Source organism: Chenopodium album, chromosome 9 (assembly GCF_948465745.1).
Source record: "Chenopodium album chromosome 9, dcCheAlbu1.1, whole genome shotgun sequence".
NCBI classification, from domain to species: Eukaryota; Viridiplantae; Streptophyta; class Magnoliopsida; order Caryophyllales; family Amaranthaceae; genus Chenopodium; species Chenopodium album.
In genome coordinates, this window is record NC_137842.1 from 1340591 (window position 1) to 1358299 (window position 17709).

The 17709-nt window shown below is 34.6% G+C and overlaps 1 protein-coding gene across 1 annotated transcript; it reads left to right on the forward strand.

Annotated features, from left to right (window-relative positions):
• Positions 1-1356: 1356 nt before the first annotated feature.
• On the forward strand, positions 1357-6237 carry LOC145559260 (uncharacterized). The gene is made up of 10 exons (XM_081620695.1): positions 1357-1384; positions 1634-1724; positions 1810-1874; positions 1970-2041; positions 2161-2232; positions 2352-2436; positions 2529-2593; positions 2688-3569; positions 3674-3927; positions 4018-6237. The coding sequence occupies exons 1-10, from the start codon at positions 1357-1359 to the stop codon at positions 6235-6237; spliced, it is 3834 nt and encodes a 1277-aa protein (XP_081476821.1).
• The last annotated feature ends 11472 nt before the right edge of the window (positions 6238-17709 follow it).

Below are 17709 nucleotides of genomic sequence, written 5' to 3' on the forward strand. Positions count from 1 at the left end.
TTGGTGCTTGTGTTGCTTTAATTAAGATGCTATTTTTTGCCGGTTACAGGTTATGGCCATTCATCCGAACAAAATTACCATTCCATTTCGACCTTTATTAGGTCAAGTGGTTGAATGTTTAAATTTCCCTGAACCAGTGTATGGTTACGTAGATAAGGATAGGAACAACGCTTTTGTTCGTGTTAAGACTGAATGTGGCAGATCTGAATTTGTATTCTTTGGTGGGGAGGCTAATACAATTCAGGAGTCACAGGAAAGGGCAGCTCAAAAAGCTGTACAGAAAATGATCAGCCACTATGGAGTATGGGTGAATGATTTTACTGCTGATAGAGCAAGAATGTATTAGTTGTGTAGTAAACTTTATAAGCATAAGGTTGTTGAATTATGTCGTGAGAAAGGGCTAGAGATGCCTACAACTCAAGGCAATTTAGGAAAGAGAACAACTGAGGATGTTGTCCATGTGACGATGAATTATGTTGACTTTTTAGGTGCTGTTGTTACAAAAACGGGAGCAGAGGTAAGTTCATTGGAGACTATTTGGGCTGAAGGTTTGGGTTTTGTGTCTTGGCTAACTGTGTCTTGCCCCCACAATGGAACTGGTATGGAGTGCATTTATAGTGATCCTTGTGCTGAAGTAGCAGCTGCAAGGCAAAAGGCCGCTAAAAGAGCTATCCATTACTTGGTCACCCAGTATAACCTAGAGGTTATAGATGCTAATTATGGCCTTGCTTCAGAGAAGGGTGCTGCTTGTTCTGATTTAAAGACTAAGTTTTACCGTTTCAAGGAACGATTAGCTGCTAGAAGTGACCACTTTCCTGAAGGAGACTGTGTGACTCTGACATCTGAAAGGTTTCAGATTCCTAAGCCTATTGTGCCACCCTCTGCTCCAATGAAGCGCCGCTTAAGTGTTGCAATGGACACCGCATCTTCTTCTGCTGTCAGAGTTACAGAACCTTTGGTTTCTGGCATTCCTGAACTAGAGACTGTTTGGAAGCGTGCTAAGTTTGCTTAGGTTACTTAGTGTTATAGTTAATAGGTAGCATGGCATGATGTTTGCCTCATTATCAGTGCTTATGTTTAGTGTGCACTAGGTCTATTATATGAGCTTATGTTCTACTTTTGGCATTTAGATTTAGTGCTTCTTTTGAGTATGTTGAAACCGCATGAAAGAAATCGTATGTATGATAAGACTTGAATATAATGTAATGTACTTTCTAAATGAATGAAAGCACCTTTTGATTGCCCTATTTAAGTGCACATTGTTTTATGTTACTTATAAACATATTATTTCTCCTTTGCCTATTGTCTCTGAAATAGTCATCGAAACAAATTTTACTTTCTTTAACGCTTAGTGAAATGTCGAACACTAAGTTAGCTGCAAAAAGTAATACTAGGTTGTTGGTTGTGGTTTTATGCAGAAATAAAAGAACAAAAAAACGCAGACTTTGTTGCTACCATATATAAGATCTAGAGGTGGTTTCAGCTGTGGCAGTGTGAAATGGGTGCGTTTGTGCAGTAAAATGATCTTTACAGAAAAAAAGAGTTTCTTATTTATTTTGAATATTGTGTTGTTGCATACTATCACCTTAATGAATAACTGCTTTATTGCTGTTTTACAATGTTTTTATAATAGCTGAGGCACCTTATAATTTTAAGAGGCCATCAGCTCAAGGTCGACAGTCAAAACGAGCAATTAGTGTATCATTGCTGCAGAATTCCATCAGGTACTAGGTTATTATGAAAAGTATGATTATGCCAGTTATAATTATGTTCAAAAACAAATCCACCTGTCTTTTATGCTTTGTATAGTGAGGAAGAACAACCAAGACCTAAAAAGGCTAGAGCAAGGCCTTCGATATACATCACAGCTGGGAGTAAGCACTTTGTTTTGGTTTATAGCTACAAGAAGGATATATATGTGAATCTATTTAATAAGCTTTCTTCCTGTTTTATTTATGTTGCATTACAGAAAAACCTAAATCTACTAAAGCAACACCTTCATCTGCGCAGAGTTCAGAGCAGTTAGAGAAGGCACCGAAAAGTAAGCATTGCTGTAGTTTCGGTTTAAAGGGTTAGTGTATGTGTGCTGCTGTGTGGGAGAAATATTTGGCTGAATTTACTTAGTAGGTTTTGTTCTTGAATTATTTTTGGATATGACAGAAAGAAGCAAGGCTACTAAGGCAACTCCATCATGTGCGCAGAGTTCAGAGCAGTTAGAGAAGGCACCGAAAAGTAAGCATTGCTGTAGGTTCGGTTTAAAGGGTTAGTGTATGTGTGCTGCTGTGTGGGAGAAATATTTGGGTGAATTTACTAAGCAGGTTTTGTTCTTTAATTATTTTTGTATATGACAGAAAGAAGCAAGGCTACTAAGGCAACTCCATCATCTGGACAGAGTTCAAAACAATTAAAGGATTTGGCTAAGGGTGAGATCATATTGTAATTACAATTTCCAAAGAAAATCTATATATGTTGCTGTATAGTATACTGTTTACTACTTTCTTTTCTGTTTTTACTTTATAATTTTACAGGAAAAACAAGGTGTCATTGTCTGCACCTGCACAAACTTCAAAGCAATTAAGAGATGCGGCTAAAAGTAAGTCCTTATTTATAGTTCCAGTTCATAAGATCAATGTATATATGTTGTTGTGTGATAGAATTTTACAAGGTATCTTTTGATAATGTTATAGAAACACCTGTGGCTGCTATAGGGAAGCCATTGCCTACACAGCCATTACAGTTAGCTCCGCCTACTTACTGTGCCAAATGTGGGGCTAAGAAATCCCAGTTTGAAACCCTGCATTTCTGTTGTGGTGATGGAGATATTAAGATAGTTGCTAATGAATATCCCCCGGAATTAGTAAGGTTTTTTACTTCAAAGGATGAAGATGCTGTGCATTTTAGAAAGTTTGCTAGATTGTGCAATAATTTATTTTCTTTTAGTTCAATTGGTGGTAAAGTCGACAGAGAAACACATAAAGGAATATATGTCTTTAAATTACATGGTCAAATATATCATTCTGTACCAGATTTAATTCCAGATGAAAAAGGCCCAAAATACTTGCAACTTTACTTCTATGATGGCCAAAATGAACTTAAACATCGGGCAGATTGTTTTCCTGAATTAAGACAAGATGTAATTGACATATTAATGCGAGTAACTAGAGATAATCCATATGCAAGATTTTTTCGTTCTTTGAAAGAAGTAACTGTCAATGAAAGTACTAACATCATAATAAATTCAAACACTGTACCAGATCAAAGAGTGTATAATGCTCCCACTTCAGATGAAGTTGCAGTTATTTGGCCTGATAGTGTTTCGTCGAGCCAGAGTTCATGGCCACATATCCTTGTAACTGGAAAATCTACGGAAATTCACCGGATTGCACACTATTATGGGTGCTATGACCCTTTACAGTATCCTCTACTCTTTCCAAGAGGTGAATGTGGTTGGCATCAGGGTCTGAAAAAAGTTTCGCACGGTAGAGACAGACAATTGGCCACTGAACCTGATCCTATTCAGTCTTGTGCAGTACACACTCCAGCAGAGTTTCTGGATGCAGAAGCCGCCCGTGAGTTTGCACAAAGACTTTAATGTTTTATATTACTTTTATAACATTGTTTCCTTTAAATAAGATACGTTCAGTTAATTCATCTGTCTTAATGCTTATTATAGGTGCTTCTGGAAGGCATACCAGGGCAAATAAGTACATCTCTGCAAGAGAGTACTATGCCTACATGATTCAAATCAGGATAGGAAACATGCTTCTAAGGGCAGGTCGTGCTTTCCTGCAGTACATTGTGGATATGTATATCAAAGTTGAAAATACAAGATTAGACTTTTTCCGGAGGAATCAAGATACAATAAGAGCTGATCTATATAAAGGGATTCTTGATACAGTCGAAAGTGGAGAAACAAATGCAGAAAATGTTGGACATAAGTTCATTTTGCCGCCATCTTTCCTAGGAGGGCCTCGTGATATGAAAAGGAGATATTTGAATGCAATGGCGCTTGTGTAGAAATACGGGAAACCTGATCTCTTTGTTACTGTAACATGCAACGCAAATTGGCCAGAGATAAAAGCTGAACTATCGCCATGTGAAGCTGCTCAGGATCGGCCAGATTTAGTTGCTCGAATATTTCGAGCAAAGTTGATTGCTCTCAGGAAAAAAATCAAGAAAGAAAAAATATTTGGCAAAGTAGCTGCTATGATTTATGTTGTAGATTTCCAGAAAAGAGGGTTACCCCATGCTCATTTCTTGTTAATTCTACAGCCACAGTACAAGATGAAGTGTCCTGCTGATTATGATAAATTTGTTTGCGCAAAAATACCTCCTGTGAATCAACCCGAACTCCGTAAGATTGTGTTACAGCATATGATGCATGGACCACGTGGGGAATTAAATCCAGAATGCCCTTGTATGAGAAAGAAAGATAGTGTATCTTCTTGTAAAAATGGGTATCCAAAAAAATTCACACCACAAACCACAACAAATAAGGATGGATACCCATGCTATCGCAGGACGGATACTGGAGAACAAGTCAAGGTCAGGGGTGCTTACTTAGATAATCGATGGGTTGTGCCTTATAACCCTTATCTTTCTTCACTTTTTGACTGCCATTTAAACGTTGAGGTTTGTTCAACTATAAAAGCAGTAAAGTACTTGTACAAATATGTTTACAAGGGACATGATCGGGTGGCCTTTAATGTTTCAGCTGAAGATAGAAATTCTGAAGATGAGATTGCTCTGTATCAGTCAGGAAGGTGGGTGTCACCATGTGAAGCAGCATGGAGAATTTTTGGATTTGACTTATTTGAAATATATCCACCAGTAATGCCTCTCTCAGTTCATATGCCAAAAATGAACACTGTGTGTGTGCGGCCACATGAAAGACTAGATGTGGGAAGTGCAAGTGGTGTTTATGCAAAGACTCCTTTAACAGAGTTTTTCCGTTTGAATGCTGCTTCTGAGAATGGTTTGGGGTATTTTTATGGAGAATTTCCAGAGCACTATAGATGGGATGGTACTGCAAAAGCATGGTTCAGGCGGAAACGTAAAACAAAAATGGTAGGCCGTTTAACCTTTGTAGCTCCTTCTGAAGGTGAGCGCTTCTATTTGCGATTGCTGTTGCTAAATGTCAAGAGTCCTAGGTCATTTACAGACTTACGCACAGTTCGCGGGCATGTATGTGCAAGCTTCAAGGAGGCGTTCCTTAAAGCAGGTATCTTAGAAATGGATGATGCTGCAAACATTTATTTAGCTGAAGCGACTGAAATTCAGCTGCCAGTAGCTTTACGCCGTTTATTTGCTACTGTGCTTATATTCTGTCAGCCAGAAAACCCTGAAGAACTATGGTACAGTAACTATGTTGCATTGTCAGAAGATTTTGCAAAAAAAACTCCTGGTGCAGAAAGCAAAATTAAAAAGCTCACATTCAGATCAATTGAGCAGCATCTAGAAGCTATGGGAAAATCATTGGGTGAATGTGGTTTGACTTCTTTAAGTGATAGCACTGATATCATGATTGACAGAACAAAAGATATACAAGACGCACTAGATGCCCCAATTCCTCAGAGCTGTATAGACAGCCGCAGCCTCTTAAATGCAGCTCAAAGGGAAGCATTTACATCTATAATGGAGCATGTGATAAAAGGAAAACCAGGAGCATTTTTTGTAGATGTTCCAGATGGAACCGGCAAAACATTCTTATACAATGCACTATATGCAGAGATTCGCCTCATGAATAAGATTGTTTTGCCGACAGCGACTTCTGGTATAGCTGCAGCAAACATTCCTTCTGGTAGAACAGCGCACTCAAGATTCAAAATACCAGTAGACAGTGATTGCTCACTAGCATGCAACATTTCTAAGCAAAGTAGCCTAGCAGCATTGATAAAAGAAACAGCCCTTATAATATGGGATGAAGCATCAATGGCAAACAAGCAAAATTTGGAATCTTTGGACTTATTGTTACAGGATATATGTGATAATAATATTGTATTCAGTGGAAAAGTAATTGTATTTGGTGGGGATTTTCGACAAGTGCTACCTGTTGTTCCTAATAAGTCTCAGAAAGAAGCAGTTGACGCAAGTGTGGTGAGTTCATATATATGGAATCATTTAAAGAGATTCAGATTGACTGAAAACTTAAGGGCCAGAGAAGACCCTGCATTCAGTGAGTTTTTGCTTGCATTAGGAAATGGGGAATTGCAAACTATGGAAAGTGATCTCATTTAGTTACCTACACAGATAGTGAAGACTTTTTAGCCTGAAGAAGATCCAATATTAGAATACCTAGAATTAACTTTTCCAGAATTGAGTTCAGGCAGTTTGGATCCCAAAATATTTTCAAGGAGAGCTGTTCTAACTCCTATAAATGATGATGTCGATTCTATAAATTCGTTCATGATTGATAAGTTTCCAGGGGAAGCAAGGACATATACAAGCTATGATACTATTTTGGATGACACTGGCAACATATACCCTACGGAATTTCTGAACAAACTGTGCCTAGGAGGAATGAGTCCTCATAACCTTGTGTTGAAAAAGGATTGCCCATTAATATTACTCAGAAACCTGTTGCCTTCTTCCGGTCTGTGTAATGGTACACGGCTCATATGTAAGAGGTTTTTCTCAAATTTAATCGAGTGTGTGATTGCTGTTGGACAGTATCAAGGCGAACATGTGTTTATACCTCGAATTAAACTCAGGCCATCGAGTTCTCAGAAGTATCCTTTTCAATTTCAGAGGAACCAGTTTCCAATCAAATTAAGTTTTGCAATGACCATCAATAAGTCTCAAGGGCAGACACTAGACCAAGTGTTGGTCTATCTTCCTCGATCGTGCTTTTCGCATGGTCAATTATATGTCGCTCTCTCACGTGCACGGACAGCGGATAAAATCAGAGTCCTATCGGTTGCTCCTGCTATAGAGTACGCCCAAACATCTGTTAAAAATGTTGTTTCGTATACTGTCTTAAAACTAGCAGGAGTAATCTAGGTAAGAATACAAAAAACCCAGCCTCTTATTACATATTATCTTAGTTAAGACAATATATATGCATTTACACAGAAATCCTTAATTTAGCTTCTTTTGCATGTTTACATTGCAGGGAATCCGGTTTTAAAGGATCTACACCCAAGCTTAAGGTCATTTTGTGTACATTTTTGAACAAGTTTTGAGCAATAGCCTTATGGTTATAGCATTTTAGAATAAGCTATAACTGTATAAAATGGTCTGCTAAGATGCATTATGTACTCTTTGTTATTTTGATTTGAAATATCAAGTGTTCCTTCTTAGAAAGCAAAAATTCATTTACATTATTCATATAAATATCTAAATATTATAGTATAATAGTAGTATCATAGAGTATGCTAGAAAATTTAGACTATCTTTTAGGGTGGCTTTTAGGGTGGCTTAAGATCTGACAACATATCATAGACTTTTCAGCCAAAATTTAAAACTTGAACCATATAAAATTTCTCCAGTGAGTTCTGTTTTTTTAAAGACTTTTAAAACAAATATATAACTTATTATTTTCTTATGTGTAAGTAGAAAGCTAGACATATCAAATGTAAAAAATGGACACTTTGAATACCTAACCAAAAGCATAGAATGTGCAGTATAAAGTTCAGAGTATAGATTTCCTAATCAGGGGTATGGGATGAACAGTATAAACAATGACAACACAATTAAAAAAAAAAAAAACCTCACTGGTTATTTTCCAATCTATCTCTAGAAGTATCCAAGGCTATTGTAGTCAATTTACCTGTGTTTTTAAAGACTACATGTTTTTTTAAAGCACTATAAAAGCATTTGCTGCTAGGGCATACGTTTTTTTGGTTTACAGAAGCAAGTATTCTCAGCATTAATTTCTGAACTATGGAAGGTATGGTTTTTTCCTTATGCAATAATTACTCATATTAGTTTTAAGAATTCTTATTTTCGTTTACCTTTTCTAAGAAATTTATTATTATTTGGTTGTCTATTTTTTTAGAAAAAAAATAATGAATTGGATTGTAGATTCTGTTTTAATGCTGATACTAACCATGAAATTCTGTACACATTTATATGCACAGAGTTAAAATTCAGAACAACTAGACACAAACCATAGTATGTGTATTTGAATCAGTTAAATGCATCAAGCAAGTCTTATATAGTCAGAGTAGTAGTTGCTGAAAAGGGAAGAGACATACTATCTTCCAAAAAAACTGTCAGATTCCAGACTTTGCTACTGAAGAACGAGCAGGTATCTATTTATTGCTTTAGAAGATTATATGTCCATATTATTTTAGGTATGTTTTGAATGTGAGAATCTAAGTATTTCCACTCAATTTTTGTTGGACTGTTTTGAATGTGAGAATCTAACTGTTTTCCAAGTACAAACCTTTCACTACTATGATTGTATGCAGTAGTCTGACTAATTTATTATTGAAGAATTGCTGCACATAAAAAGGTGAAATAGATAAATTAATTAAAAGTCAATGAAAAATAGGCAATCACTTCTGAAAGATATTGGACTAGAAAAAAAAAGACATAGATCTTGCTTTTACAGAAATTCTTAGACAATAAAATCTGAGTATGTGATGCTTTTAACAGGCTGCTTGATTTTGTAAACCATAAACTTATTTCAGTCAAGGCAATGGTAGATATTATATATCGTTTAGACTTATAGTTATAATTATAATAAAATCTAAATGGTTAGTTAGTGATTGTGCATCATATCTATGTTGCTTTAGGTTGCTGCTATGTATTATGTATGCCTATGATTGTTTTAACAAGACTCAGTGACAACTGTAATATGCTATTATGCTGTTTGATTCCAATTATGCATTCTGAACTTTGATACATGTGATTCCTTTCAATGAGTTGTTTTATGCACTTTATTCTACAAGTTATGAGCATAAATTGCTATTAGTAAATGTACACGATTAGTTTGTTACTTTGAATCAGATCTTGTTTTAAAACAATCAATAAGTTGATCAAGACAAAATAAAGTACATTTATAAAAAAATGACATCTAGACTGATTAATAGATTGATCAGCTCTTATACTATGCTCGGTTATTATCATTTATAAAGGAATTAGCATTTGATTATCACCACACTATAAATTAGCTATAATTTGAGCTGAAAAAAAAAAGAAAAAGACTCATTATCATTATATTATAAATTAACTATAATTTGAGCTGAAACAAAACCCTCAACGATTTCTACAACAGTGATAGATTATATAATAGGATTATTATAGTACATTAATGACAACATTTTTTTTTACCAAATATGAAGATAACTATTTTTATTTATAACTTTAACTTTCAATTTGAAACGAATGCCTTAGACTAGCTAACAAGTAGAAGTAGATTGCTGAATCTTCTTTACAATGTGATGCTGATAGCATCGTGTAGCTTACAAGTTTGTACTGCAATGTTGTAGGGCAACAGGATGCGAGGTACTTTATTTGGAGATCAGATTGAGGCTTTTGAAGATGCACTGCAGTATCTGGGAGAGTATGATATTTCTGCTGCACCAATCAAATTTATAGATGAAAAATGGAGAACTGACCTTGATCAGTTCCCTTACCAAATGACTTTTGGTAGTAGAACTGTGATTCAGGCAGTTGATCCTGAACTTGGACCAGTTTTACCTAACTACCAGCTAATAGCAGCTATTCCTCGTGCAGTGAATCCTGATGAGAGATATGGTAAGATAATATAACTTAACATGTTCAGAATGACTCTATCTAACAAAAATACTAATTAGCATTTTTTAATCACAGATGTTGTAGGAGTGGTTCTTTATGTTGAAGACGAACCAAGAACAGTTGAAGGGAAAGATGGAGGACGAGATAGCTTAGTGCGAGAAATAATCATCACTGATCAGAGGTTACTTTACATGATATTCAGTGTCAAGGAGAATAGTAAATTTTATTTAATCATGTTTCTATATTACAATAACTAAGAATGTGTGTTTCATGTAATAGCTGCGATCAACCACTCTCCATCTCTCTGTGGAATGACTTGACAGAAGCAAGGTACTTCGACGGATTAAAAAACTGGGCAGATTCGTTCCAAGTCATAGGATTTAGAGCACTCAAACCATATACTCGTCGTGGTAAGACATCAACTGCCGTTATTAAATTACTTTAACACTTTGTTGCTATGAATATGTAATCACTACTGTTTTAAATAGGATTTTCAATGAACTCAAGTATGTCTACTCGCATAATATATGAACCTAAGGGAGAACGCGCACGTGTGCTGCAAGACTGGTAATTTTCTGTGCAAAAATATAATCTGAAATAACAGCACCAAAAACCTTATAATTTGCTAATTCTGTTTGCACTAAAACTTATGCCAGGGTAAAACTCTTCCACCAGAGAATAGTTGACAGACAGGCAATGGTATTAGATGTTAAATACCCAAGTGAAAACAAAAAGATAGTCTCAATTGCTGATCTGAAGCGAAGAAAGGTAAGACATTGCTATTACTGAATTGATTCAAAGATTCATGCCTCACTGAAAATTAGACGTGTGAAATCTAACAAGTATTCATTAACTGTAATGTGTGCATAGCCAAGCAACACCATGCAAGAAGAGATTCTTTGGATTGAAGTGACTATTCAAAATGCTGACTTAGAGAAGGTGAACGCATATACAGGATGTTCTAATTGCTCAAAGCGCTCCAATCTCCCATTGCAGAAGCGTTTCTCGTGTTCTTCTTGTTCAAACAAAGAGAGTATCTGCACAGAGAGGTATATACATATGAACTTATATAACTATCTCTATTTAGTAGCATTATACTTAATAACATAGACTTATTGTTTATATTAGAGCAACATTTAAGTTCGAAGCTAGAGATGACACAGGAAGTATGGCATTCACTACATTCAACAATGATGCAGAAAGACTATTCAGAAAAACTGCTGCAGAAATCTATGCTATAAAGGAAGAGGTATATAACATTACAATGACCGCTATAGCTCTTTACTTTCGTATTAATTTACTTACAAATGAGAATATACTTAGAAGAAGCACTTAAGCAACTTCTTCTTAACAAAATTAATTGATTCAGTACCCTTAAATAAAGTACACGCTGACACACACTAAATGAATTCTACATAAAAATACAGCACAGAATTGAAAACTAATAAATTTGTTGCATTTTGTGCACATACGTTTCGATCTTACACACTCTGTTGCATGAAATTCTCATTAAGAAACAGCTAATTATGGCAAAAATTACATTTGACTGGAAAAAATACACCACATAAACAGTTTTATAAACCTACAAAATCACACATGTAAATTTCACCTGTTACATGTTTAGAGTTTATTTTTGACATATGCTATTACAATGCATTCAATACAGGGTGATTATGAATCATTCAAGACTATTCAGAATATGCTTAGCAGCATCCCGTTCTACATTCAGGTAGGGCCAACTTTGCATCTGGCTCAAAACAATGTCCTAGAGTGGGCTCTCAAATATGTAGAGCTGAAAGATGATCCTAACACATAAGAGGTTACAGATCAAACACAAGGAACAAATGAAACACAAGTTCCTAAGATCATGACTGAGATGCAAAGTTCTGAGCCATTTATTCCTACACCGAACCTGAAAATCTCTTCAATGAACCATTCGCAGCAAGAAACTTTTACTGAGGAGCCTGAATCACCTCAACAAACTTCTGAAATGATCAAGCAAATAAAATCTGCAGGGAAAAGGCCCATGGAAACTGAAGCTGAGCAACACACATCACAGTTGCTGAGATCTCAACCTGCTGCAAAGAAGAAGCTTTGCTTTGGTGGAATGTCTCCACAGAAGCGCACTAATACTCAAGGCCACACCAAATCTCTGGGAAGGGGTAATGTTCAAGATGCTGCTGAGCTAACCGAAACTAATCAGAAGCAAACCACACCTATCACTGTGAAGACTGAAAAAATAAAAAACGCCTCCACTGAACCAGCCACTGATGGTAATTAGTACCCGTTATATAAAGCATATATATAGCAAAATGATCGAATTTCCCTTATCAGCTACCTAAAGAAGGCCAAGCAATATATGTGGCAAAGTGATCGACTATCTAACATCGGCTGCTTAAGGTGCATTTCCTGCACACCTTTTGAATATTAAATTTTTTGCTGCTCTCAAGTATCTAGGCAGCCATAGCTGTTTACTTTTGCTATGTTAAAAACACAACTATTCAGGTTTATCTAGCAAATGGCACATTAGGTGCTTTATGTTGTGTCTCTAGCATCATCTAAGGATCAACTTTAAGTCTATCCTTATGGTTTTATGTATATAGAAAAAGGATGCTGTAGAAAGATGTCTTTTGAGGGGTTTCCTAGAAACAATGATAGTGGTTATTGTTTCTAGCAAACACCAAGCTAAAACTTTGTCCTATGTACTCCTATTTATATAAATATATATTAAAATATATTTATTAAAAATGAACTACTTGTCTTGCTATTACTATTATATGTAATTTCGTTAACTTTTTTTAAAAAAACAAATGATAATGTAAGAGTTTAGGAAAAAATGCAAAAGAAAATATATATTACAACAGATAAAATACTATATTTATTTAGTATACACAAATACAATGAAAATCTACTAAAACTAAGGCAAGTATAAAGACTACATAATCTAAGAACGTACTCTAAAAACAATAATTCTACAACTTAAAGACAATTAAGCTACAACTCCTAAACTAGTCCAAGCAACAACTCAAACAAAATAGGATAACCATGTCGATAAACGACTAACGCTCCAACTCCATCGACAATTGCTTGATCTTCATAGAACAAATTAACTCCATTCTTCAAAACACTATCAGTGATGAAGTTCAACAGGCCACTGTTTCATTCTATGCCGAAGTAAAACTAAAGTGCAAGGTTCAATTTCATGAAAATGAGCCCTTGCAAATAATAGAGGAACCACATGCATAGAATATAAAATATTACACTATTTTACAGCAACAAACTATGATCATAATCCACTATAAATGAAAAACTCACAATTTTTCCTTGGAAAATGCATCGACGATCAAACACATACTTAAACGATGGATCAGGGCATTGTTCTTGCATTTGAGTTAAATGCCTATCCATTTCCTCAGCACTCAGAGGGAGCCTTCTTCGAACAGGGATAGTTCGATTAGTAGGAGCATTTACATGTGTTTTTTCCTCCCCGAATGAATTATACATTTTGGTGTGAAAGACGCCATTACCCATGAAATACAATATCAAAGTATCTCCTACTTCTAGATCGTTATCTGAGACAAATTCCTTCCAGCCTGCATCAATATACATACCAGTAATCGACTTTCCAATGCAAGTCTTATAAACAACTATGTCCCATGCAACTCCATCTTCACCGCGGTAAATTTGAAAAGCTCCACATTGATGTGCTAGAATGTGATAAAACACAGAAGGAATCTCCTAAACAATAGCAACAATCAACCTAATCAAGACCACATAAACTTATCAAGTTTAAAAGTAGACTTTATTTTAAAAATAGCTGACTATACCACTACTTCTAGATGATCTTCATCCAATCTTAGAATCCACTTCATTGCACAACTGCCATCAGCCTAAAATAACAGAAGGGAAAAAAAAAACAAAAACAAACAAACATGAACATACTTTACAATACACTAAAATATAAATATCATCGGCTTTCATGTTCGAGTATCCATACCATTATTACTAGGCCACGAATCGAATGCAAATGAAACACTCAAATTCTCCAAATTATATCACTCTCTTATATACTCATTAACATTACATAAATTTTTTTTAAAAAACATATATATTTTAGATACGAAATCAAAGTGAATTGTAGCCATGTGAACTACACTATAAACGAAATTGCTTATCACGATTGATATATCAACGCAAAAAAATATCATAGAGATATAATTACATCTAAAGTGGGAGCATTTAAGCTTTCTCAATTATCCTTTGAAGTCTTATTTATTATTATCTTACACCCAATTTAAATGAACCTTTAAAACCCTCAGTATAGTTAACTCTTAAAAACAATTCACAAAATTTGAACATCCCACCAAAATATACAACATAGCTTACTGCAATGGCAATATAGTTTGTTCAAGATAAGACTCAACATTGCAGAATCTTGACAACAGAGCTGCATCATTAATTCCAAATTGTGAAGAAGCATGCATGTTCATACTGCAGCAAAATAAACAAGCATGCATGACACTTATTCAGAGATGACAGCAATTGCAATTTATCATGCACCATTCGTTTACAGCTGTAGCCATGTGAGGCTTAAAGTGAATGCATTGTAAAATATCTCTATGAAGCAGAGGCACTATGCAAGGTATTATCAAAATAAAGGTGATGCTTAAAGCTGCAATTTTTCAAAGAGAATAGCCATAGTACTTTTAAGCCATTGAACTTTTAAACTTGCTCAATTTAATTTGAACAAATTATCAATTCATTTGCTTATTAAAGTAAAGCTAAATTACTTATGCTGAACAAATAGTTTTATAGCCGCAGTAGCTACTTACACGAGCTTACTACTTAAATGGTGTATGGACGTAGATCCAAGGATCAGGACTTATTCTCACATAGGCGAGTATACTTTTGGTAATGCTGGTAAAGTAATCGTATCAATCGTTCTTTATGTTGAACTTTATATGGTTACTACAAATTACATGATCTCGGAAGGAGATAATCTAAACAAGGTATTCCCGGGATTTTCAGTTGGAGTATTTGGAATCCCAATCGAAGGAAAATCATGCTTCATAGTAATCGTTGCTCTAATTCTTCTCCCAACTGTTTTGTTGGATAGTCTAAGCATTTTGGCTTACATTTCTGCGGTTTTTAATTAAAAATCTATTTAAAGTGATATAATTAACAGACCTATCACATAGATTATAACTGTCAAACGAACTTCGTATCATGGTGGTTCTCCAAATGCTTAAGATTCTCAATGTAACTTGTAAGTATGTAATTTCTTTAGTAATTGTTACATTATTGTATTAAGATGATATTAACATTGTCAAATAAACAATTTATTGGCTTGGTTCTGGTAATTGAATTGTTTAGAATTATACTGATATGTGTTCTTTTACAAGAATATCATGCTGCTTAGCAATTTGATATTGGTGGGCCGTTCATACATGCATACAGTCAAATAAAAAGCAATAATGAAAGCACTACAAGACAAGGTGCTCACCTAAAAAAAAAATTACCTGTAAAAAAAATAAAATAAAAAGGAGCATTTTCTTACTATAAATAGGACTTAACATGTGAATGAACAAATACAAAATACTTCATTCCAACACATTGCAAACCAAATAGAAACCAAAAATTCTCTACAAAAAGAAAAACACAAATTCCTTATCATCCTAACTTAAAAAATGCCTCAAACAATAACTACCAAAAAATATCGACTTCACCTTCCTATTATAAACCAAAAAACAATTTCAGCTTACATAAAAATACCGTTACATCTACACATAAAAACACAATCAGCAGCAAAGTTCGTGGTAAAACAGGGAATCAGCACCAAAGTTGGTGGTAACGTATTCCCTTAAAATGCACTTTAATATAATTATGTTGCTGGTGGTTAAATTCACTGCAGAAGTAACATATTAATATTAAAGTGTATAAATAAATCCCAAGTTATGCATTAAAGCAAATGGAGTGGGTGTTTATATGAAAGAAATGGAATTAGTTTCCATCAGATGAATCCAACTCCAACAAATAAACTTGGGAAAAGTGTGCGAATATGAGAAAATCTATGATTTTAGATATTTTTCATATTACGTACACGTATATATATCTGTTTAGGTGAGTTGTCAATAAATAAAATCACTAAAAAATTGACAACTAAACACCTAAAAAGAATCCAAATTAGCGGGTAAAGCCAATGGTGTTGGTGTCTACATCAAAGAAATGGAAGAAAACTCCATAATAGAAGATCAGCACCAACCGACAAACTTCATTTTAGAGGATTTTGCACGTTAGATGGCTAATAGCGAAAAAAGTTTTACATATCATTAGAAAAAATTGTATCTTCAAGTATATAATGTAAAGTCACGATATTACCATGTAATATAATTACTATTACTTATTAAATGTAATTTAATATACTTTTAAATTATTTTTTAATATTGTTGAAAATCATAATAAATATGAAGCTATTTTTATGGATCATTCCACCAATAAACGAAATATTTGAACTGATTACTCACTAGAAAAATTCGAAAGGATCTATTATTACAAAAAATGACCAAGGTGGATACATACAAAAGGTTTATAAAAATAAGAAGATAAGCTATGAACAATGAGGAGTCGTTATAGCTGCACCCTATATATTAGACTCAAATTAAAGAGGAACCAGAGTCCGGAAATAGTATTTAGTAGTAATTATGTAATCTGATCCTCATAGATCAATAATTAAGTAATTATAAAGCAATTACAACATTGTTAATATATTAATAGCTAATAGACAAAGTTGTACTAGAGATTGTGCTGCACTTAATTTTCCTATTGGTGGGAGTCGAATATCTATTCTTTTAGTTTGCTTTTGGAGCCAACTCAATGGTCCATGATTAACCAATGCACATTAACTTACTAACATGTGCATATGCCTTATGTTAGCCTTCTAATAATCCCCACTCTAACTTCCATACCTACACTTTATATACTATAACTAAACTGATTAATAGGCAAATTAACTTACATTAATAAATACACTACGACTAATTACACGCTAATTACCTAAACAAAATCACGTTAAGGGACCTCGCGCGTAGCGCGCGGGCCAACAACTAGTCATTAAAAAAATTCAGGTTTGAAAATGCAGAAAATTACAGAAATTTGTTTTGGGCTGGAACTATAATTTACGACGGAAATTCCGTCGCAACCTATAATTTACGACGGAATTTTCTGTCGTAATTTATAATTTGCGACGGAAAATTATGTCGGAAATATATAGGTTGCGACGGAATTTTCTGTCGCAAACTCTAATTTACGACGGAAAATTCCGTCGCAACTTATAAATTTCTGACAGAATTTTCCGTCGCAAATTATAGGTTGCGACGCTATTTTCCGTCGTAAATTAGAGTTTGCGACGCTTTTTTCCGTCGTAAATTATAGTTTGCGAGGCGTTTTTCCGTCGTAAATTATAAATTACGACAGAAAATTCCGTCGTAAATTAAAGGTTGCGACGGATCTGTTTCCGTCGGAAGCTTGCGACGGATCTTCAATAAAGGCCAATTTCAAGTCCGACGATAATATTTCCGTCGTAAAGTAGGTTTACGACGGAAATTCCGTCGGAATATGGCCATTTTCCTACAAAGGGTTTTTCGACGACCTGTTACGACGGAATTCCGTCGTAACCCTACTTTACGACGGAATCGACATATGTTACGACGAACTTTTTCCGTCGCAATTTTGCTGTTTTCTTGTAGTGTTTCTTCATCAAAACTCTCATTTCCACAAAATGGTTTTGATAATACATGAACTCTAGAGGATAGATCAACGAAAAATCAAAGAATCACTATATTTTACACAAACTTTTAATATATGAACTCCAAGATTAAGAATAGACACAATAGATGAATCACTGGATGTATAAAATTACACAATTTTTATTATCCATTAAACGATTTTAATTTAATTTGATTTAGTTCGTTTCGAGCTTAATTTCAAATTGGTGTGTTCTAATGTCGT

What these genes read in the sequence shown, in the direction of transcription:
- LOC145559260 (XM_081620695.1), top strand. Translation starts at nt 1,357, where the DNA reads ATGTCGAACACTAAGTTAGCTGCAAAAA. An exon ending in TTGCTGCAGAATTCCATCAG is followed by an intron (nt 1,725 to 1,809) that starts GTACTAGGTTAT and finishes TGCTTTGTATAG; the next exon opens with TGAGGAAGAACAACCAAGAC. An exon ending in GTTAGAGAAGGCACCGAAAA is followed by an intron (nt 2,042 to 2,160) that starts GTAAGCATTGCT and finishes TGGATATGACAG; the next exon opens with AAAGAAGCAAGGCTACTAAG.